The 23,741-nt window shown below is 42.4% G+C and overlaps 1 protein-coding gene across 1 annotated transcript in view; it reads right to left on the minus strand.

The window, feature by feature from the left end:
- The window catches only part of pde1c (phosphodiesterase 1C), a 267,349-nt gene that overhangs the window by 74,086 nt on the left and 169,522 nt on the right, over window positions 1–23,741 (minus strand). Inside the window, 5 exon segments of the mRNA XM_033020269.1 lie at window positions 447–528; window positions 2,174–2,294; window positions 8,975–9,076; window positions 15,809–15,837; window positions 15,839–15,938. Of these exon segments, the coding sequence (XP_032876160.1) occupies window positions 447–528; window positions 2,174–2,294; window positions 8,975–9,076; window positions 15,809–15,837; window positions 15,839–15,938 (434 nt within the window).

A 23,741-nucleotide genomic window follows, 5' to 3' on the forward strand; every position in this document is an offset into this window, starting at 1 on the left:
CTGCTGTAGATCAATTTGAAATATCCAATTGCTCCTTGAGGATTTGAAGAGGATTCGAGTTATTACTTGTTCCATTTATTGTTCTCTGGTATTGGGATATTTAAATCAATTGCAACCACTTAGATCTCTAATTCAAGCTCCTTCACTGATTTTTGGTGACCACACAATAATTTAGATACTGCACAGGTGGAAAATGTCTTTGTTTCCAGATTAACCCATATTTTAAATTATAGATAACATTTATCCTTGAGCGAACTGCTTCTTGTAACATGGCAATCATTTGTTGGATGATCAGTCTGTAATAAAGTCAGCGAGAACATATAACAGTGTTCATATAACAAAGGGCAGGAATAAGCCCTTCAGCCCATAGTGTCTGTGCCAGACAAGTTGCCAAGTTAATCTCCACTGCATAAATATGATCCATATCAGCTGAACTTGAGTCTTACCAATTTGGGATTGCGCCACCATAGTCGAATTACGATCACAGAGTGGAGAGAAAGGAAGCCCCAATTCGGCTTCTTTGTCACCCTGGCGTATGACAAAATAAACAAGTACAATCAAGAAAATGATGACCCATCATATGAATGCATAATCAAAACTCCGGATGTCACCCGTTATCCATTAGTACAATGTGTGTAATTGCTACATTAGTCAATTTGTATCAATTTCAGTTCTGGAAATATCAGTGACTTGTCACACGGTTCACCAAATCTGTACGGGATGATTGTGCCACCGTACAGGATATCGAGGCACATGCAGTATCATGTAATGAGTGCACTGCGTGCATGTCTTGATGGTATATTTGTGATTTCCTATCACACATGCATTGCCCACAGCAGCACATGCTACAAATACAGGAGCAGGCCTTGTTCACTGTGGTGTTCAAGTCATTGAATCCAGCACTGGGAAGCAGTCTTAGCTGGGCTCTCATTGATGGGTCCTCAGGGATCCCTTGCCATGATCTGGCTGTTAACACCACCCTCCCATGATTGCATCAACCCTCCCATGATTGTATTCCATCAACACAACTATCCATATAACCATATAACCATATAACCATATAACAATTACAGCACGGAAACAGGCCATCTCGGCCCTTCTAGTCCGTGCCGAACACGTATTCTCCCCTAGTCCCCTCTACCTGCACTCAGACCATAACCCTCCATTCCTTTCCCGTCCATATAACTATCCAATTTATTTTTAAATGATAAAATCGAACCTGCCTCCACCACCTTCACTGGAAGCTCATTCCACACAGCTACCACTCTCTGAGTAAAGAAGTTCCCCCTCATGTTACCCCTAAACTTCTGTCCCTTAATTCTCAAGTCATGTCCTCTTGTTTGAATCTTCCCTACTCTCAGTGGGAAAAGCTTATCCACGTCAACTCTGTCTATCCCTCTCATCATTTTAAAGACCTCTATCAAGTCCCCCCTTAACTTTCTGTGCTCCAAAGAATAAAGACCTAACTTGTATCCCCTTTCACTCAATCATTAACACAACCGTCACCCTTAGCACCTGACCCCTGTCTCCAAAAGATATTTCTAGCTCAGCTCCTGCTCCAGCTGCAAACAACTGCCCCAACAACTGACCTGACTACCTCCACTCAATCTTCAAGTTCCTGACTGATATCCAGTCTACCGTCCTTATACCAAGCACTCACCAACAACCACCTCAAGAAAGGGGCATGAGATGTCAGAAATAGTCCAGGTGAATTTGAGGACAGAGTGGAAGTTATTGGTAAAGTTAATGAAATCAACAAATTCTGCACGGGTGCAGGAGGGAGCAGTCATCAATGTAACAGAAAAAGAGTTGGGGATGGTGCCAGTGTCCATCTGGAACAAGGAATGTTTGACGTAACGGACAGAAAAGCGGGCATAGCCAGAACCCATGTCTATACCTTTAACTTGGAGAAAGTGAGAGTAGTCAAAAGAGAAATTGAGACTGTGGCAAGGAAAAATAAGAGGACATGGGACAGGCATTGGCAGCTGAGATCAAGTGTATCCCTGGAGGAGTTTCGGGAACTGAGGAGCATATTTAAGAAGGAAACCAAAGGGCAAAATGGGGGCAAGAGATTGTTATGGCAGATAATATTAAGGAAAATCCAAAGCGATTTAAAAGTATATTAAGGGAAAGAGGGTAATTAGTTTATTCATAATCCCATCTGAATTAATACCTGTCTGAAGAATTCTTCCAACAATGCCATTGTCCAGCGATAATGCGTGTCCCATGTTTTAGCAGGATGGCTGATGTCAGCTGTGTGCAGCAAAAGTGACAGAGCCATTGGCTTGTCAATCCTGCGATTCAACAGAATAATGAGTTACTAACAACTGAAAATTAGCAGGTTAATGTAACCTTACCTGATGATTTACAGAATGGAGACAATAAAAATTATGAGTTCATAGAATGACTTAGATTTGATAATGAGAACACAAGTCAGCAGTTCAAGAAATAAAGGCACAGTCCTGATCTGTGTAGGTAAAATCTTGCAACAGATTACGGTAACAGGAGAGATGAATTATAATATTAATCCAGTGCCAATAAGTTTCACTTTTAAATACAAAAAATTACTTTAAAGTTGTTAATTAGCTCCTTGATCTCCTAGTCAGTACTGCTGCTAACTAAAGATGTCAAACGTTTCTTCACACACAAGACAAGACAAGACAAGAGCATTTCATTGTCATATGTACCAACACAGAACAATTACATTTTTCCTTGCAGCGGAATAACAGACCTGTTATGTCATGGTGCAAAAGGTTTAAACGGGGTGGAATTTGTCAAATGTGTGCAAGAAAGTTTCCTCAGGCATAATTCAAACAAGAGGACATGACTTCAGAATTAAGGGACAGAAGTTTAGGGGTAACATGAGGGGGAACTTCTTTACTCAGAGAGTGGTAGCGGTGTGGAATGAGCTTCCTGTGGAAGTGGTGGCGGCAGGTTCGTTGGTATCATTTAAGAATAAATTGGATAGGCATATGGATGAGAAGGGAATGGAGGGTTATGGTATGAGTGCAGGCAGGTGGGACTAAGGGAAAAAAATTGTTCGGCGCGGACTTGTAGGGCCGAGATGGCCTGTTTCCGTGCTGTAATTGTTATATGGTTATATGGTTATATGGTTATTATGTAAGAGGGCTCTACATGGGTGAGGGCAATGCTTGATCTAGCTTTACGGAACTCGGTGGGGCAAGTGGATGAAGTGTTCATGGATGAGCCTTTTGGGACCAGAGTAACAACACAATACTCATATATATGTAATACACAAACATTCAATAAATGAATAACAACACCACTTATGCAAAAATGCATCTCCTAAGTGCAACAAAAGACAGTTATAGTCATAGAACATGGAAACAGGCCCTTCAGTCCCACTTGCCCACACTGACTAACATGCCTCATCTACACAAGTCCCACCAACCTGAGGTTGGCCATATCCTTCTAAACTTATCTTATCCATATACCTATCCAAATGTTTCTCAAACATTGCGATAGTACCTGCAAACACTACCTCCTCTGACAGCTCATTCCATATACCTACCACCCTTTGTGTAAAAAAAGTTACTCTTAAGTTCCTTTTCCCACTCACCCTCGACCCATGTATTCTGCTGCTTGATTCCCATACTCTGGGTAAAAGACTCTGTGCGTTTTTCCGATCTATTCCTCTCATGATCCTGGATACCTCTATAAGATCACCCCCTCATCCTCCTAGGCTCCAAGGAGTAAAGTCTTAGCCTACTTAACCTCTCCCTATAAATCAGGCCCTCAAGTCCTGGCAACATCCTTGAAAATCTTCTCTCCACCCTTTGCAGCCAACCAAAATCTTTCCTATAACAGAGTAACCAAAACAAAAGACAATACACTAAATGTGACCTCACCAATGTCTTGTAACATGGCCTCCCAACCTTTATACTCAATACTCTGACTGATGAAGGCCAATGTGTCGAAAGCCTTCTCGACCATCTTATCTACTTGTGACACCACTTTCAAGAAACTATGTACCTGCACTCGTAGACCCTCTGCTTTACAACACTTTCCAGAGCCCTTCCATTCACTGTGTAGGCCCTCCCCTGGTTTGATTACCCAAAATGCAACACCTCACAGTTATCTGTCTTAAACTCCATTAACCTTTCCATAGCCTACCTGCCTAACCAATCCAGATCCGGCTGCAATACCACCCACTTAAGTGTCATCTGTAAACTGTAGGTTCTCATCGGATCAGATAAACAGCAATGGGCCCAGCACCAATAGCCAAGGCACATCACTAGTCACAGGCCCCCAGTTCAAAAAACAACCTTCCACCACACCCTACTTGCTTCCATGAACCCAAGCGTCCAGGCGGCTAGCTCCCCTTAGACCCCATGTTATTTAACTTTCCAGCGCAGCCTACCATAGAAACATAGAAACATAGAAATTAGGTGCAGGAGTAGGCCATTCGGCCCTTCGAGCCTGCACCGCCATTCAATATGATCATGGCTGATCATCCAACTCAGTATCCCGTACCTGCCTTCTCTCCATACCCTCTGATCCCCTTAGCCACAAGGGCCACATCTAACTCCCTCTTAAATATAGCCAATGAACTGGCCTCGACTACCCTCTGTGGCAGGGAGTTCCAGAGATTCACCACTCTCTGTGTGAAAAAAGTTCTTCTCATCTCGGTTTTAAAGGATTTCCCCCTTATCCTTAAGCTGTGACCCCTTGTCCTGGACTTCCCCAACATCGGGAGCAATCTTCCTGCATCTAGCCTGTCCAACCCCTTAAGAATTTTGTAAGTTTCTATAAGATCCCCTCTCAATCTCCTAAATTCTAGAGAGTATAAACCAAGTCTATCCAGTCTTTCTTCATAAGACAGTCCTGACATCCCAGGAATCAGTCTGGTGAACCTTCTCTGCACTCCCTCTATGGCAATAATGTCCTTCCTCAGATTTGGAGACCAAAACTGTACGCAATACTCCAGGTGTGGTCTCACCAAGACCCTGTACAACTGCAGTAGAACCTCCCTGCTCCTATACTCAAATCCTTTTGCTATGAAAGCTAACATACCATTCGCTTTCTTCACTGCCTGCTGCACCTGCATGCCCACTTTCAATGACTGGTGTACCATGACACCCAGGTCTCGCTGCATCTCCCCTTTTCCTAGTCGGCCACCATTTAGATAATAGTCTGCTTTCCTGTTTTTGCCACCAAAATGGATAACCTCACATTTATCCACATTATACTGCATCTGCCAAACATTTGCCCACTCACCCAGCCTATCCAAGTCACCTTGCAGTCTCCTAGCATCCTCCTCACAGCTAACACTGCCCCCCAGCTTCGTGTCATCCGCAAACTTGGAGATATTGCCTTCAATTCCCTCATCCAGATCATTAATATATATTGTAAATAGCTGGGGTCCCAGCACTGAGCCTTGCGGTACCCCACTAGTCACTGCCTGCCATTGTGAAAAGGACCCGTTTACTCCTACTCTTTGCTTCCTGTTTGCCAGCCAGTTCTCTATCCACATCAATACTGAACCCCCAATGCCGTGTGCTTTAAGTTTGTAAACTAATCTCTTATGTGGGACCTTGTCGAAAGTCTTCTGGAAGTCCAGATACACCACATCCACTGGTTCTCCCCTATCCACGCTACCATGCGGAACTTTTCAAATGCTTTGCTGAAATCCATACATATACGTCATCTGCAGCTCTGCCCTCATCAACCTTTTTGCTCACATCTTCAAAAAATTCTGATTTGTGAGACATGATGTCCCACGTACAAAACTATACTGACTATCCCTAATCAGTCCCTATCCATCTAAATACATGTATGCCTTATCTGTCTGAATAATCTATTGTAACTTTACAACCATAGATTTTAGACTCACTGGCCTGTTGTTCCCAGGCTTTTCCCTTCAGCCCTTCTTAAATTGAGGTCCAATATTTGCCACTCTTCTGTTACCTCACCCGTGTTTAATGATGACTCATAAATCTCAGCCAGGGCACCTACAATTTCCTCTCTAGTTTCCCACAGTGTCCTCGGATATATTTGAGTATGCCCGGGAGATTTGTCTACCTTCATATGTGTTGGGACTTTCAGCACCTCCTCAGCTGTAATACTGACTGCTCTCAAGACACTCCCATTGACTGCCACAAGTTCCCCAGTCCTCATGTCTCTCTTTACCCTTTTCCCTTGATGTATTTATAAAATCTCGGGATTATCCTGAATATCATCTGCCAGAGCTATCTCATGTCCCCTTTTTTCCCTCCTGATTTCCTTTTTTAACCTGCTCCTCAGTCCCTGACCTATACCTGCCCCATGGCTCCTTCTTATTCTTGACCATAGTCTCAATTTCTCTCATCATCCAAGCTTCCGTACACACACCTGCTTTACCCTTCTCTCTAACAGGAACATGCAGGTCCTCGACTCTTGTCAGCACACTTTTAAAAACATTCCACTTTCTTGACGTTCCTTTTCCTTAAAACAACCTGCTGCAATCAGCTTCAGCGAGTTCCTGTTTAATACCCTCAAATTTGGCCTTGCCCCAATTTAGGATTTTAACTCATGGGTCCACACTGTCTCTATCCATGACTATCTAAAACCTAATAAAACAGTGGTCGCTGGTCCCAAAAGGCTCATCCATGAACACTTCATCCACTTGCCCCACCGAGTTCCGTAAAGCTAGGTCAAGCATTGCCCTCACCCGTGTCAGCCCATCTTACATAATGCCTGAGGAAACGTTCTTGTACACATTTGACAAATTCCACCACGTTTAAACCTTTTGCACCATGACATTCCAGGTCGATATTGGGAAAATTAAAATCCCCAATTATGAATCCCCAGGACAAATCAAAATAGGACGTACATGGTAAATGGTAGGGAATTGAAGAATGTAGGTGAACAGAGGGATCTGGGAATAACTGTGCACAGTTCCATGAAAGTGGAATCTCATGTAGATAGGGTGGTAAAGAAAGCTTTTGGTGTGCTGGCCTTTATAAATCAGAGCATTGAGTATAGAAGTTGGGATGTAATGTTAAAATTGTACAAGGCATTGGTGAGGCCAATTCTGGAGTATGGTGTACAATTTTGGTCGCCTAATTATAGGAAGGATGTCAACAAAATAGAGAGAGTACAGAGGAGATTTACTAGAATGTTGCCTGGGTTTCAGCAACTAAGTTACAGAGAAAGGTTAAACAAGTTAGGGCTTTATTCTTTGGAGCGCAGAAGGTTAAGGGGGGACTTGATAGAGGTTTTTAAAATGATGAGAGGGATAGACAGAGTTGACGTGGAAAAGCTTTTCCCACTGAGAGTAGGGAAGATTCAAACAAGGGGACATGATTTGAGAATTAAGGGACTGAAGTTTAGGGGTAACATGAGGGGGAACTTCTTTACTCAGAGAGTGGTAGCTGTGTGGAATGAGCTTCCAGTGAAGGTGGTGGAGGCACTGTTATATGGTTATATGGTTATATGAAAACTTTATTAGTCCTGCAGCTGCCTGCAATTTCCAGGCATATTTGCCAACAAGGTAATCATCCCTTTCTTATTTCTCAGCTCCATCCATTTAGCCTCACTGGACGAACCATCAGTAATGTCATCTCTCACCACTGCCCTGATATCCTCGCTAATCAATAAAGTAACATCCCTCCTCCTTTACCCCCAACTCTATCTCTTCTGAAGCACCTGTACCCTGGAATATTTAGCTGCCAGTCCTGGCCTTCTCTTTATCAGGTTTCTGTAATGGCTACAACATCCTGGTCCACCTACCCTTCCATGCCCTAAGTTCTTTTTCCTTTTCCGTCAGGCTTCTCGCATTAAAATGTGCAATTTAGACCAACAGTTCTACCATTTCTACTACCTATTCTGTCCACTAAACTTTCTTTCAGCCACAAGAAGGTCTGGATTTGCATGGGTGTGCACTTCCTCATCATCAAGTGGCAAGTAAGGAGGCTCTGGCAGTTTTGGGTTCGTCATGACAGTCTCGAAGGAGGGTCTGGCTATATTGGGCTTGTCCTGGTGGCTCAGACCTGGTCTTGAAGAGGAAGTGCTGGTGATCTTGGGCTTGTCCCAGTGGTTCAGTCTGCTCCACCATTCAATTATGACTAATCTATTTTCCTCTCTCAACCCCAATCTCCTGCCTTCTCCCCAAAGGCCTTTGACGCCATTACTAATCAAGAACCTATCAATCCCCACTTTAAAAATACCAAATGTCTTTCGCTCCACCGCAATGAATTCCACAGATTCATCACCCTTTGGCAAAATAAATTGTTACTCATCTCCATTCTAAAGGTACATCCTTTTATTATGAGGCTGTGCCCTCTGGTCCTAGACTCTTCCACTACTGGAAACATGCTCTCCACATCCACTACGCCTTTCATTATTCGGTCGGTTTCATTTACGTTTTGATTAGAATCAATTAGTGTTTGCTGGCAAGCACATTAGGTTTGTTCATGTCAAACCCCAAAACTCAAATTGCCTCCCCGTGCAATTTAAGTCTGACATCAGAAATCTTTCTTGTTAAATTGTTGATACGTCTGTACAGAAAGAAATTGCAGAAAGAAGGAAAAGAATTGAAGAGTAAGAATTTTAACATTTTCAATGTGTTAACATATTGACTGTTTACACAACAAAACCAATGTGGAGTACATTTCTACCACTGACTTTAATGTCTTACATCAAATATATATAAGGCATAAGTGGTTCTGTCAAGTTTCCTGAAGCATTGTCACTTTTCTAAGCAACATTCACCAATTAGTAGCAATGCATCCGGAGTAGCTGAAACATATACATATTTATCACCAGGGAAAAGTTTAATTAAAATGAGTTCAGAAATCCAGTAATTTTTTATATCCCTGAGCAGAGAGTAGAGATTAGGCACAAATGACAAGGAAAATTCATTTAATATTAGTTAAAAATGAAAATAATAAACATTACATTAGAGTTAATGCAACGTGACAAAAATGACTATGAGTTGATTGAAAGTGGTGACTTCTGCCAAATGATGACTCACCCCTCTGGCTGCAGCAAGGTATTTTTCATAGCTTTGATTTGTTGAAAGTGGCAAGACATATCAGTTGCTAAGACCATTTCAATTACCAGGGATCGAAATTCCCTTTGGAGAATATGAAAGATAATCATGAGCAGCTTCTTATAAATCTAACACAACCAACTAATTGTTCTGACATTTCAAATCCCACCACAGGCAGCATTCACTCCAAAAGGTCAACCATTTCTTTATTCAAAAAATTCTCTTTGTCTCAAACACCACCCATAACTTGAACTAATTATAAAAGAGTAGATGAATTTCAATATAAGAAAAAGCTGCTGCTATTTGCTGAACCAATTACACAGAGAGCCTCTAAATTGATTTTTTCTTTAAAGTCTTCAGTGGACAAGCACATCTGACACTGGGTTTAAATGGATTTCATTAGAACAGTTCAAGGTTTCAACTTAGATCAATTCTGCATAACCCCAGCGTAGTTAAAGATTTCAATCACAGCTTAAAGAGCTTGGAGAAAACGCTAAAGATGGAAGACTTTCATGGTAGCAAACTCTAGGTTTGATCCTGACCTTTGGTGGTGTCAGTGTGGAGTTTGCACATTCTCCCTGTGACTGAGTGCTCTGGTTTCTTGCTACATGCCAAAATTGTGTTGGTTATTAGGTTAATTTACTACTTTTAGTTGCCCCATAGGTAGGTAGATGACAGGGGAATTGCAGAAGGAGGAAATTGTGGAAAAAAAATCAATTACTGTGATGCTTAATAGTTAGTACGGACACGGTGGGCTGAAGAGACATTATGTCTTTATGACTGACTTTATTGATAGTAAAACCTAGAGGATATAACAAAACCCTAATTTCCAACTTCCGTTCCCTGACTACGATCAGAATGATAAAGGGTCCAGATCTAAAACGTTGTCTATCCATGTCCTCCATGGATGCTGCCTGACCCGATGAGTTATTCCAGCAATTTACGGTTTTTTTTGTTATGATTACCAGTTGTTTTTAGGACAATGGGAATGAATAGTGACATTTTCCAGTGATCGGTGTTGGGGTCAATTATCGGTGTTGTGATAATTATCTAAATTTGGGGTTACCTCCATCTGTGCCATTCTATGTCAGATGGGCTGTCCAAACTCTGCTCAATGTACTGCCTAAGCAAGAGAGGGAAGAGGAAAACTCTAGATCAAGTATTTCCGCTGGGGAGCCCAGTAAAAGGCCATCCTCTATGCTTGTTCTCCTTTAATTGTACATTGAACCAAGTAATATAGCTGACCCAAGGATCCTTGTTCAGGACTTCCTTGCCCAAGGAAAGGATTATAGAGGGTTTGTGTGTATCATTAGAAGACAGGAGATGGAATGTTGCCCAAATCAAAATCTGCAGTCAAAAGCTGTACTGCAGACTATCTGAGAATTAGAGAGAGAAAAAGATCAAGAGACCAATTGTTTCTTGCGATAGTGACTATTTGACTCAAGATTGATATTGATTTCAGTATTTCAGGTTAGATTTATTCGATTAACTATTAACTGGCTTTTTTCAATACATTTACAAACCCATTATTATTTTTTATCACTAGGCAATCTGTGATCCTAGTAAAAACTTTAAAAAGTATCACTGCATATTGATTCTCAAAGTCTCAGCTGCACTTATGTTTGGTGGTAATAATTGGTTAATGACAACCTGTCTTAACACATCTTGCTTAGGTATTAAATTATCACATTGAGAGCTTGCTATGCGACATTGTCCATGCACTTTTGAATGCAAAAAAATGTCACATATAATTGCTCTGCACACTATGAGCAATCAATGTTTCATACCCTTGCTGGGTATCACAAACAAGCATGCTCCAGTAAAAGATGAATCACACCATGGATGGGTCCAAAATAGTCAAACAGCACAGTAAAGGTATAATTTCATGCTTTGAAAAGGATTCTCTACACTAAGCAGCCAAACAATTCAGACAAATCTAACTTTACAAAGGGCAAGATGGAAGAAAAAGTTTAATTGAAGCATTGGCCTCACAAAGATTTTTTTGCAAACCCAGAGGAATCATTAACTGCAATTAATGTTTTAATTGAAGATCCCGAGGCTGGGTATTTGAATTTTCTACACTTACAACCAGATTACCATCTACACATTTGACTCTCTGTGCTGATTCACAGACAGTGACTCTTTCAACTCTAACACAGCATATGCCAAGATATGCTACTTGCTAGATAATAGGCATGCAATATCAAATCTTAAAGGCCAACAGAGTGAGCTAGGAAGAATGAGATTCCTTGCTGTTATATGACCATGGAAATTGAATGTCATTACATTAGACACTTGCTAGCACAAGAGTTCTAATTAAATCAGGATGTCAATATGTTGGACGTTACAAGTGTAAAGGACAGCCAATACGAAGGTTACAAACTACCAAACTCTCTTGGGAATCTGGCTAAATTCAACCAAATTAAAGTCTTGTGAACTTGGTGCCGTCTTTACAAACCGCTTTCTTAACCTATATAATGTGTAGGAAAGAACTGCAGATGCTGGTTTAAATCGGAGATTGACACAAAATGCTGGAGTAACTCAGTGGGACAGGCAGCATCTCTGAAGAGAAGGAATGGGTGACGTTTCGGGTTGAGACCCTTCTTCAGAATGATGTCAGGGGAGTGGGCGCTACTGAGAAAAAATGTAGTCAGAGACAGCCTTACTGTCTCCGACTACATTTTATCTCTCAACCTATACATATATATACATAAATAACAATGTTCCTGCAGCTTCTGTAGAACAGCATTATATAGTTAATATTTATTCTCCTTCTTCTACCAATCAAAATGTATATTTTCATACATCCTTGCATTTAATTTATTCTGCTGCAATTCTGCCCCTTTTACCAGCCCATTTATGACCTTCTGAAGTTTACTACTATCTTTCTCACTATTTGCTGCACTTTGAGCTTTATATTTTGAAATATTATGCATCATTTTGAAATATTATGCATAACCCCATGTTGAGATCATTAATATATATTAAAAGTAGCAGCACCAACCCCTGTGAAACACTGATAAGTTTTTGCTGGTAAGAGAAATAACATTTAACATAATTAACTGCTTTCTGACCTTAATCATTATCTTACCAAAACAACATAGTACAGTGCAGACACAAAATCTGGGAGTAACTAGCGGGTCAGGCAGCATCTCTGGAGAAAAGCTAAAGGTGACATTTCGGGTCAAGAGCCTTCTTTAGACCTGTCAGAAATGTAACCTATTCCTTTTCTCCAGAGATGCTGCCTGACCCGCTGAGTTATACCAGACTGATTCCTGGGATGTCAGGACTTTCATATGAAGAATGACTGGATAGACTCGGCTTGTACTCGCTAGAATTTAGAAGATTGAGGGGTGATCTTATAGAAACTTACAAAATTCTTAAGGGGTTGGACAGGCTAGATGCAGGAAGATTGTTCCCGATGTTGGGGAAGTCCAGGACAAGGGGTCACAGTTTAAGGATAGAGGGGACATTTTTTAGGACCGAGATGAGAAAAAAAAATTTCACACAGAGAGTGGTGAATCTCTGGAATTCTCTGCCACAGAAGGTAGTTGAGGCCAGTTCATTGGCTATATTTAAGAGGGAGTTAGATGTGGCCCTTGTGGCTAAAGGGATCAGGGGGTATGGAGAGAAGGCAGGTACAGGATACTGAGTTGGATGATCAGCCATGATCATATTGAATGGCGGTGCAGGCTCGAAGGTCCGAATGGCCTACTCCTGCACCTATTTTCTATGTTTCTATGTTTCTATGTTACTGCAGCATTTTGTGTTTACCTTTGCTGTAAACCAGCATCTGCAGTTCCTTCCTACACATACAACAGTACAGCATAGGAACAGGCTGTTCGGCCCACAATATCCATGCTGAACATAATGCCAAGTTAAACTAAACTCCTCTGCCTGGATTTGTTTTTCCCCTCAACGTAAAGCTATGCCCTCCAGCCTTTGACATTTCCAAGCTGAGAAATAGGTTCTGACTGTCCACCTATCTATGCCTCTCATAATTTTGTATATACTTCTATCAGGTCTCCCCTCAACCTCTGGCCTTCTAGAGAAATCAATTCAAGTTTGTCCAATCTTTCTTTATAGCTAATAACTTTCTAATCCAGGCAACATACTGGTAAACAAAATTGCTGGGGAAACTCAGCGGGTGCAGCAGCATCTATGGAGCGAAGGAAATAGGCGACGTTTCGGGCCGAAACCCTTCTTCAGACTTCGCTCCATAGATGCTGCTGCACCCGCTGAGTTTCCCCAGCAATTTTGTGTACCTTCGATATTCCAGCATTTGCAGTTCCCTTTTGAAAACATACTGGTAAACCTCCTCTGCACCCTCTCCGAAGCCTCTGCATCCTTCCTGCATGGAGCGACTAGAATTGCACATGATGCTCCGAATGTGACCTAACCAAATTTCCCACTTCCTCAACCTTCCTCGCTGTCCACAACTTCACCAATTTTGTTACTGTCTGCAAAGTTACTCGCTATCCCATCTATAGTGTGTGTGTGTGAGTGTGTGTGTGTGTGGATGTGTGTGCTGCATGTACCAGTGAGTGTGCTGCATGTACGAGTGCGCGTGTGTGTGTGTGTGTGTGCTGCATGTACGAGTGCGTGTGCTGCATGTACGAGTGCGCGCGTGTGTGTGTGTGTGTGTGTGTGTGTGTGTGTGTGTGTGTGTGTGTGTGTGCGTGTGTGTGTGTGTGTGTAGGTGTGCTGCGTGTGAGTGTGTGTGCTGCATGTACGAGTGCGTGTGTCCGAGTAAATATCACTGCATACCTCTACTGATCACAGGGCGGCACGGTGGCACAGCGCATAGAAAGGCGGTATGGTGGCGCAGTGGTAAAGTTGCTGCCTTATGGCGCTTGCAGCGCCGGAGACCAGGGTTTGATCCCGACTATGGGTGCTGTCAGTACAGAGTTTGTACTTTCTTCCCGTGACCGTGTGGGTTTTCTCCGAGATCTTCGGTTTCCTCCCACACTCCAAAGACGTAAATGTTTGCATGTTTGGCTTGGGTTTGTACACTTAGTATAAGTGCAAATTATCCCTAGCGTGGGTAGGCTTGTGTTAATGTGCGGGGATCGCTGGTCGGTGCAGACTTCATGGGCCGAAGGGCCTGTTTCCGAGCTATATTTCTAAACTAAACTAAACTAAACTCCACCCAAACTGGCACAATTCCAGCACAAGCCCCCGTCTCCGTCAATAAGCCAGTTCTGAATCCATATGATCAAGTCACTGTGAATCCCATGGATCAGCCTAGCATGGGAGACTTAATCAAATGCCTCATTAAAATCCATGCAGACAATATCTAATTAGTCACCTTCGTCAGCTCCCTAAAAAACCCAAAGATACGACCTGACGTATAAAGCTAGGCTGACTGTCCTTAATTAGTCCATTCTCTTCAAAATTGAAGTAAATCCTATCCCAAAGGACCCTCTCTAGTAGCTTTCTTATCACTGATGTGAGGCTCACCAGCTTATAATTCCCTGGATTCTCCCTACCTCCTTTCTTAAACGAAGGAACAACATTGATTGGAAAGTCTTCTGGGATCTCGCATGTGACTGGGGAAGATAGAAAGATAATTTTCAAGGTCCTTGCAATCGCCTCGCAGGCCTCTCTTAATAACCTGGGAAAAATCCCTTCAAGCCCTAATGGGCCTGTCTCACTTAGGCGACTCTTTAGGCGACTGTCAGGGACTAGTTTTAATGGAATTCACCTGCGACACCTGGTGACAACCTACGACAGTACCTACGACAACACCTACGACGACCTACGACAGCAACAATTGTCGTCACTGTCGCCGAAAATATTTCAACATGTTGAAAATTTGGGACAGTCGCTTGTAGTCGCTCAAAAAATCACCTAAGTGGGACAGGCCCATAAGGATTTATCTGCCTTGTCCTTCAAGAGCCCCAACATCAGATAATTCTTGATCTCAAACTGACATTGCATATTGTGTAGGAAGGAACTGCAGATGCTGGTTTATACAGAAGATAGACACAAAATGCTGGGACAACCCTGCAGGTCAGGCAGCATCTCTGGAGAAAAGGAATTTCCAGTTTCCACTTGGGGAGTCTGCATCCTGGTGGCATGAACATTGAATTCTCCCAATTTTGTTAGCCCTTGCTGTCTCCTCCCCTTCCCCAGCCCTCGGGCTGTCTCCTCCCATCCCTCAGCCCTCGGGCTCCTCCTCCTCCTTTTTCCTTTCTTCTCCCCGTCCCCTCTGCCCCCATCCCCCATCAGTCTGAAGAAGGGTTTCGGCCCAAAACGTTGCCTATTTCCTTCGCTCCCAGATGCTGCTGCACCCGCTGAGTTTCTCCAGCATTTTTGTGTACCCCCAATTTACTCCCCTAGCTACTGCCTAATAACAACGTAATCCCCAATTTAGTACCTATCCCTATTATCTCTCACTCTAAGTTTAGAATATTTTCTACATATGAGGTCACTTTCTGTAAATTTCCCTCACACTAAATTGGGTGGCACATTGGCACAGCTGGTAGAGCCTCTGCCTCACAGCACCAGGGACCTGGGTTCCATCCAAATATCGAGTGCTGTCTGTGTGGAGTTAGCACATTCTCCCTGTGGCCATGTGGGTGCTCCAGTGTCCTCCAACATCTAGTGGATGGGTCTGACACACACAACTCCTGAACGGTACTGATGACTTAAGACCAAAAATTGCCTGTTATTTTTCAGTTTCTTTAGGGGGGAAGCCTTGGATGTCCATTTTCGAATGGGAGCATGTGTGTGGAATACATTTTCTTTCAAAATGTGTGCTGCGTTTTTTCACATTTGTACCTTCTGCTGCGCAGAAGTGCAGATCTTATTTACCTCCAGTCATCGTTGGACAGATTGAATAGGAATGTTCATCTCTTCATCCTCCTGCAGCAGGCGAAAGGCTGCGCTGACATGATGACTCTCCAGTACAGCTCGGTCATTGTACAGAATAGCTGAATCAGATCTACCAATTAAAGGCCAAAATATATTAATTGTAGTAAGAAATGTTAATGATTTGATGTATTATCCAAAGCAGCTGAGATCACATGTCTTAAACAGCAGAGTCTATATTTTGCATTTATATTTTTCAATTAAAATTCCACTCCATATTGTTTCAAATCAGAACTTGGGATTACGCTTTATGGATGACACAGTGCACTAGTGACCTGGCTTCAACATGATTTCAGTTACTGTTTGTTTTGGAGTTTTCAATGTTCTTTCCATAACTGTATTGATTTCCCCCTGGGGTTCTCCAACGTCCCAAAGACATTAATTAGCGACTGTAAAATACCTCTAGCAGATGTGGGTGTAAGGACAATGAAGGGAAGTTGATGATAATTTGCAAGAGTGAGAATTGGACTGATTGGAATATCCTGAGAGCTACCATAGATCTAACGAGGAAAACGCCTCTGAAATTGCAAGAAGATTTGGAAACTGCTCAATATAGAACATAGAACAGTGCAGAACAGGAACAGCCCCTTTAGCCCACAATGTCCGCACCAACAAGACCAACTTTTATCTCCCTGCACATTATCCACATTCCTCCATTCTCTACATATCAAAGTGCCTATCCAAAGTCTCTTAAATTCCACTATCATATCTGCCTCCACCACTGTCGCCGACAGTGTGTTCCATGAATTCACCATCTTCTGTGTAAAAAACTTGCCCCGCACAATTTTAAGGTTTGCCCACCTCATCTTAAACCTTGTTTGATATTTCTATCCTGGGTAATAGGTTCTGACTCTATCTATATTTCTCATAATTTACCTCAGAGTGATCATTATTGTATTCCTTTTTATGGGAAGATATCACTGTGATGCCTGCTTGTCAATAATTGTCCTTTAAGGTGCTCTGATTCACCTCCACCCACTGCCGAACATTGGAATTCGCCTATGGAACTGGTGCGCTACAATATTTTGAACTATATTCAGCATGCTGAATCTTCCCCTTTGCTATACTATAGTACTCAAGTTTGATTTGATTTAGGTTTAATATTATCTGATCTGATTGGATAGCATGCAAATCAATAATTTTCACTGCACTTTGGTACATGTGACAACAATAAACCAAAACCGAAAAAATCTTCTTCAACTCTTGCAGTCCTTCTGGGGGTGGGGTCAAGGATTTAGATACAGTGAGGAGGTAATAACAATGATTTATTTCCAAAGGAGTATGGAGAGTGGCTTGGAGATGAGCTGGATCTGGCGGTGTTTTCATAGAACATAGAAACATAGAAAATAGGTGCAGGAGTAGGCCATTCAGCCCTTCGAACCTGCACCGCCATTCAATATGATCATGGCTGATCATCCAACTCAGTATCCTGTACCTGCCTTCTCTCCATACCCCCTGATCCCTTTAGCCACAAGGGCCACATCTAACTCCCTCTTAAATATAGCCAATGAACTGGCCTCAGCTACCTTCTGTGGCAGAGAATTCCAGAGATTCACCACTCTCTGTGTGAAAAATGTTTTCCTCATCTCGGTCCTAAAAGATTTCCCCCTTATCCTTAAACTGTGACCCCTTGTTCTGGACTTCCCCAACATCGGGAACAATTTTCCTGCATCTAGCCTGTCCAACCCCTTAAGAATTTTGTAAGTTTCTATAAGATCCCCCCTCAATCTTTAAATTCTAGCGTGTACAAGCCGAGTCTATCCAGTCTTTCTTCATATGAAAGTCCTGACATCCCAGGAATCAGTCTGGCGAACCTTCTCTGTACTCCCTCTATGGCAAGAATGTTTTTCCTCAGATTAGGAGACCAAACTGTACGCAATACTCCAGGTGTGGTCTCACCAAGACCCTGTACAACTGCAGTAGAACCTCCCTGCTCCTATACTCAAATCCTTTTGCTATGAATGCTAACATACCATTCGCTTTCTTCACTGCCTGCTGCACCTGCATGCCTACTTTTAATGACTGGTGTACCATGACACCCAGGTCTCGTTGCATCTCCCCTTTTCCTAATCGGCCACCATTCAGATAATACTTTCCTGTTTTTGCCGCCAAAGTGGATAACCTCACATTTATCCACATTATACTGCATCTGCCATGCATTTGCCCACTCACACAGCCTATCCAAGTCACCTTGCAGCCTCCTAGCATCCTCCTCACAGCTAACACTGCCCCCCAGCTTCGTGTCATCCGCAAACTTGGAGATGTTGCATTCTATTCCCTCGTCCAAATCATTAATATATATTGTAAATAGCTGGGGTCCCAGCACTGAGCCTTGCGGTACCCCACTAGTCACTGCCTGTCATTGTGAAAAGGACCCGTTTATTCCTACTCTTTGCTTCCTGTCTGCCAGCCAGTTCTCTATCCCCATCAATACTGAACCCCCAATACCGTGTGCTTTAAGTTTGTATACTAATCTCTTATGTTGGACCTTCATGTGCTTCCTGCCATTATGTTCTCAAAAATGATCTTCAACTCAGTGAAAAAGATTGGATAATGCTTAACATCCTCTTTTAGAACATTAATATGCATCAAAATGTATGTGTAGTATTCTTTGCATCACAATCTCTGACATTGATAGTGTAAACACTCATGGAATGAATATTAACAACAGGACAGTGTGGTGCCGGCTAAATTACTGCTGAGTAAATTGCTGGATTCTCCCAACATGCTGAAGAAAGGGAGAGCACAGTCTAATAAGTAGCAGATTATCCGTACTGAACAAGTGGAAAGTTTATGATTATACTGACTGTTCAGAAGTGAATCAGGTCAGGGTAAACCACTTAAATGGTAGATCAAGATCAAGATCTACCATTACCATGGTAGTGGTCATATTCTCAAATGCCATACCGTTCAGCGTGGATTGAAAAGAAGACAGAAATTCAAATCAAAAGCTCAGCAGACAGAGAATCCTTTTGCATCTTTAGGATCATAAAGGGAGAGTTTTCATTCCACAATAATACTGGCTGGTCATACAAACTGACCACTCATAATACAGATAAGTCACTAATAATTCCAATTGTTCTGATAGCACTCATTCATGGTACATGTTTACTGCAACTAAAACACTTATTTTGGGTTCAAAATAAGCCTTGCAATGAAGATAGCCTGGAATCTTGGCTTCTGTATGTCTGCAATCCAGAAACAAATTAATGGATTTGCCATTTAAATATAAATTCCCATAAAGGTTCAATGATTTGCTCTTCTCATTCTGTGAAGACAGTGATGAAGTAAATTCCCATAATTGCAAAGTAAGATCTGTGGGTGGACATTTAAATTTTAAATGTATGGCTATGAAAGAAAAACATTGACAGCAATGACAGTGAATTATTGTTACTACCACTTCACACTGTGTTTGATATATTGGTACTTCATCAAGAACAAATGAGCCAATAAGAGATGCTGTGATTAAGCAAACCATTCTCAGTCCCAGCCAGCAAATGTATTACGTGCAGTCTGATATCCCATACAGAATGAGTTTTTGCAACACTGCAGCAATTACTCAGCTGGTGGGCATAAGGGAAATAGAATAATGTTCGGAGAATCAGTGCTGCCATGTGAAAGCTTGATCTCTACCAAAGCCATTACTAAATGAGCACTTGGCCAAATTATTCTTACAGTATAGACAGATCAAATGGTGACCTTCAATTTCATTGCAGGATATTGGTGATTTGAATAAGCACACATTTTATTATTGCCTATCCAAAGAGGGTGAGGAAAGGAAATCTTCCGGAATCAGTGTTGAGGTGAGAGCAAAAATGTGTTTATACAACTGAAGGGCCTGTCCCACTGTACGAGCTAATTCAAGAGTTCTCGCGAGTTTCCCCTGATTCGGAGAATTACGGTAATAGCCGCTCGTAGGTACTCGGGGCTCTCGTGGACATTTTTCAACATGTTGAAAAATCTTTACGAGTCTTAATGAGCTTACCGCGTTTCCCGAGTACCTGCCGTTAGCGTTACGAGCCGCTAAGAGACGTCCCGAGCTCCAACATACCCACTTTGTACATTCTACGTGCTTACCACTAGTTTGATTTTTTTTTAAACTCGGGAGAGCTCTTGAATTACCTCGTACAGTGGGACGCAATTCAGTGGGAACGCAATTCAGAGGAATGTTGGGGCCAGACATTTTGTAGGTAGATTAGAGAAAGAGTTGGCAATAATAAAGCATTAGAGAAAACGCTGGCAGTTTTCATGGTTACTTTATTGGATACCAACTGCAATTGAACAGATTTTTTCTAGCAGATTTATTCATGACTATTTCACAACCTGCCACCAGGGAATCTAATCTCAAGATCTCTAGGTTGCTTCTCTAAGTACCACAGGTTACAAACACAGCACATTTTAACCAGTGATCTCATAATGTATTTGTTACTAACGGTTGAATTGCTGTGGATCCAGATAATTCACAGACAATAATTTTAATATCTGTATTACTAATCAACGTAACCCTAATTAAGGGTTTCAAGTGAAGCCTCAAGGGAATAAATTCCGATAATGTGAAGGAGACCCAGACCTGTACTGAGGTTGCTGGAAATGCCAGCATCTTTTAGCTAAGTTGACTATGTGACAGGGACTTTTACGGTATTCATATGCCGCTCTAAAATGTTCATGTGATCATTTGTGTATTCACATATATACGTAAGCAAGGAAACGCCTGGGAATTAGTGACCAGTGAGCCTAATGCCCGTGGAAGGTTAAGTAACTAAAGAGCATGTTTAAGAAATAACTGCAGATGCTGGTAAAATCGAAGGTAGACACAAAATGCAGGAGAAACTCAGCGGGTGAGGCAGCATCTATGGAGAGAGTGAATTGGCGACGTTTCGGGTCACCAATTCACTCTCTCCATAGATGCTGCCTCACCTGCTGAGTTTCTCCAGCATTTTGTGTCTAACTATGGAGTATACTGAGGGATAAAATAAATATGCTTTTGGATAGCTAGGGGCTAATTAGGGAGAGTCAGCATTGTTTTGTTTATGGGAGATTGTGTCTCACAAATCTGATTTAGTTTTTTTGAAGAAGTAACTAAAAAGGTTAATGAGGGAAAAGCTATAGACATTGTCGATATGGTCTTTAGCAAGGCATTTCATAAGGTTCCGCATGGTAGGCAGCTCTGGAAGATTAGATTGCATGGGATCCAGGGAGACATAGCGCCTGGACAGGGAATTGGTTTCTTGGAAGGAAGCAGAATGGGGCAAAGTGGTGTAGCAGTAGAGTTGCTGCTTTACAGCGCATGAGACCCAGGTTGCTGACTGTGGGTGTTGTCTGTATGGAGTTTGTACCATCTCCCTGTGAGCATATGGGTGTTCTCTGGATGCTCCAGTTTCTTCTGACATTCCAAAGATATGCAAGTTTGTAGGTTCATTGGCTTCTGTAAATTGGCCCTAGTGTGTTGGATAGATCTAATGTATGGGTGTTTATTGGTCAGTTTGTTTATATGTTGTATTTCTGAACAAAATTACACAGAGGGTGTAGGGGAATGATGTTTTTCAAAGGTGTGACTAGGTGTGCCTCGTGAATCAATGCCAGGCCCTTCACTGTTTCTGGTTATATCAAAGATTTGGATGATCATCTACAAGTCATGATTATCAAGTTTGCAGATGACACAAATGGTTAATAGAGTTTAATATCAATAAGTGCAAGTTATGGATTTTGGGAAGTCAAACCAAGGCAGGACTTTCACAGTGAATGTTCGAGCTCTGGGGAGAGTTGTAGAAAAGAGGGATATAGGATTGCAGGTACATAGTTCCTAGGAAATGGTGTCACGGGTAGATAGGGTGGTTAAGAAGGCTATTGGCAGATTGGCCTTCATCAGACAGAGTACAGAGTATAGAAGTTGGGAGATTATGTTACAGTTGTACAAGACCTGAGATCACCTTTGGAGTATTGCATTCAATTTTTGGTCACCCTGCTTTAAGAAAGATGGTGTTAAGCTGGAAAGGTGCAGAGAGATTTATGAGGATGTTGCCAGAATCCGAGGGCCTGAGCTATAAGGAGAGGATGAAATGTGCAGACTTTATTCCTTGGAGTACTGGAAAATGAAGAGTGATCTTATAGACATGTAAATGATCATGAAGTGACTAGATAGGGTAAGTGCACAGAGTATTTCAGTCATAGTAGGGGAATCAAGAATAAGAGGACATTTATGGTGAGGGAGAAAGATAGGAACCTGAAGGGAAACTATTTTTTACACAATGAATGGTGGATATATGAAATGAGCTGTCAGAGGTAGTTGAAGCAATTAATATCATAACATTTGGACAGGTATATGGATAGGATAGGTTTAGAAGGATAAAGGCTAAATGCAGGCGGGTGGGACTAGTGTAGATGGGACATGTTGGTCAGCATAGGCAAGTTGAGCCGAAGGGCCTGTTTCCACGCTGCATAACTCTATGACTCCCTGACTATTTCTATGTGTGTGGGCTGGTGAAAATGCTGCACAAATATTTTTCTGTGTGCTTTAAAGGGGGCTCCATTTTCCATTGGAAATCTCATTTCATTCTCTGTCTTCACTAAAGAATAAGAAAATAATGGAAAATATTTTGCAGGGTGCAAAAATAATGCAAAATATGAAAGAAAACGAGAATTGTTTGGGTATTGGATTTTGTATTGTACCGCCACAACAGATCAACGGTGGATACGATTTCGCTGGCCCTCCACTCCGCTCTGGACCACTTGGACAACAAAACCCATATGTCAGGCTGTTATACATTGATTACAGCTCGGCATTTAACACAATCATCCCCTCCAAGCTGGTTACCAAACTCGCAGAACTGGGTCTCTGCGCATCCCTCTGCAATTGGATCCTCGACTTCCTCATTCACAGACCACAGTCTGTCCGTATTGGTGGAAATGTGTCAGCCTTGATAACAATCAGCACGGGAGCACCTCAAGGCTGCGTGCTCAGCCCCCTGCTGTACTCACTCTATACCCATGACTGCATAGCCGGTCACAGTGCGAACTCCATCATCAAGTTCGCTGACGACACTACTGTTGTGGGACGTATCACTGATGGGGATGAGTCAGAGTATAGAAGAGAGATCGAGCAACTGTCCATATGGTGCCAGCACAATAACCTGGCCCTCAACACCAGCACAACCAAGGAACTGATTGTGGACTTTAGAAGGAGTAGGATGGGGACCCACAGTCCTGTTTATATCAATGGATCGATGGTTGAAAGGGTCAAGAGCTTCAAATGTACACAAAAATGCTGGAGAAACTCAGCGGGTGCAGCAGCATCTATGGAGCGAAGGAAATAGGCAATGTTTCGGCCAGAAACATTGCCTATTTCCTTTGCTCCATAGATGCTGCTGCACCCGCTGAGTTTCTCCAGCATTTTTGTGTACCTTCGATTTTCCAGCATCTGCAGTTCCTTCTTAAACTCTTAAGAGCTTCAAATTCCTGGGCGTGCACATCTCTGAAGATCTTTCCTGGTCCGAGAACACTAATGCAATTATCAAGAAAGCACATCAGCGCCTCTACTTCCTGAGAGGATTACGGAGAGTCGGTTCGTCAAGGAGGACTCTCTCTAACTTCTACAGGTGCACAGTAGAGAGCATGCTGACCGGTTGCATCGTGGCTTGGTTCAGCAACTTGAGCGCCCTGGAGAGGAAAAGACTACAAAAAGTAGTAAACGCTGCCCAGTCCATCATGGGCTCTGACCTTCCTTCCATCGAGGGGATTTATCGCAGTCGCTGCCTCAAAAAGACTGACAGTATCATCAAAGACCCACACCATCCTGGCCACACACTCATCTCCCTGCTACCTTCAGGTAGAAGGTACAGGAGCCTGAAGACTGCAACAACCAGGTTCAGGAATAGCT

This window comes from Amblyraja radiata, chromosome 4 (genome assembly GCF_010909765.2).
Source record: "Amblyraja radiata isolate CabotCenter1 chromosome 4, sAmbRad1.1.pri, whole genome shotgun sequence".
NCBI classification, from domain to species: Eukaryota; Metazoa; Chordata; class Chondrichthyes; order Rajiformes; family Rajidae; genus Amblyraja; species Amblyraja radiata.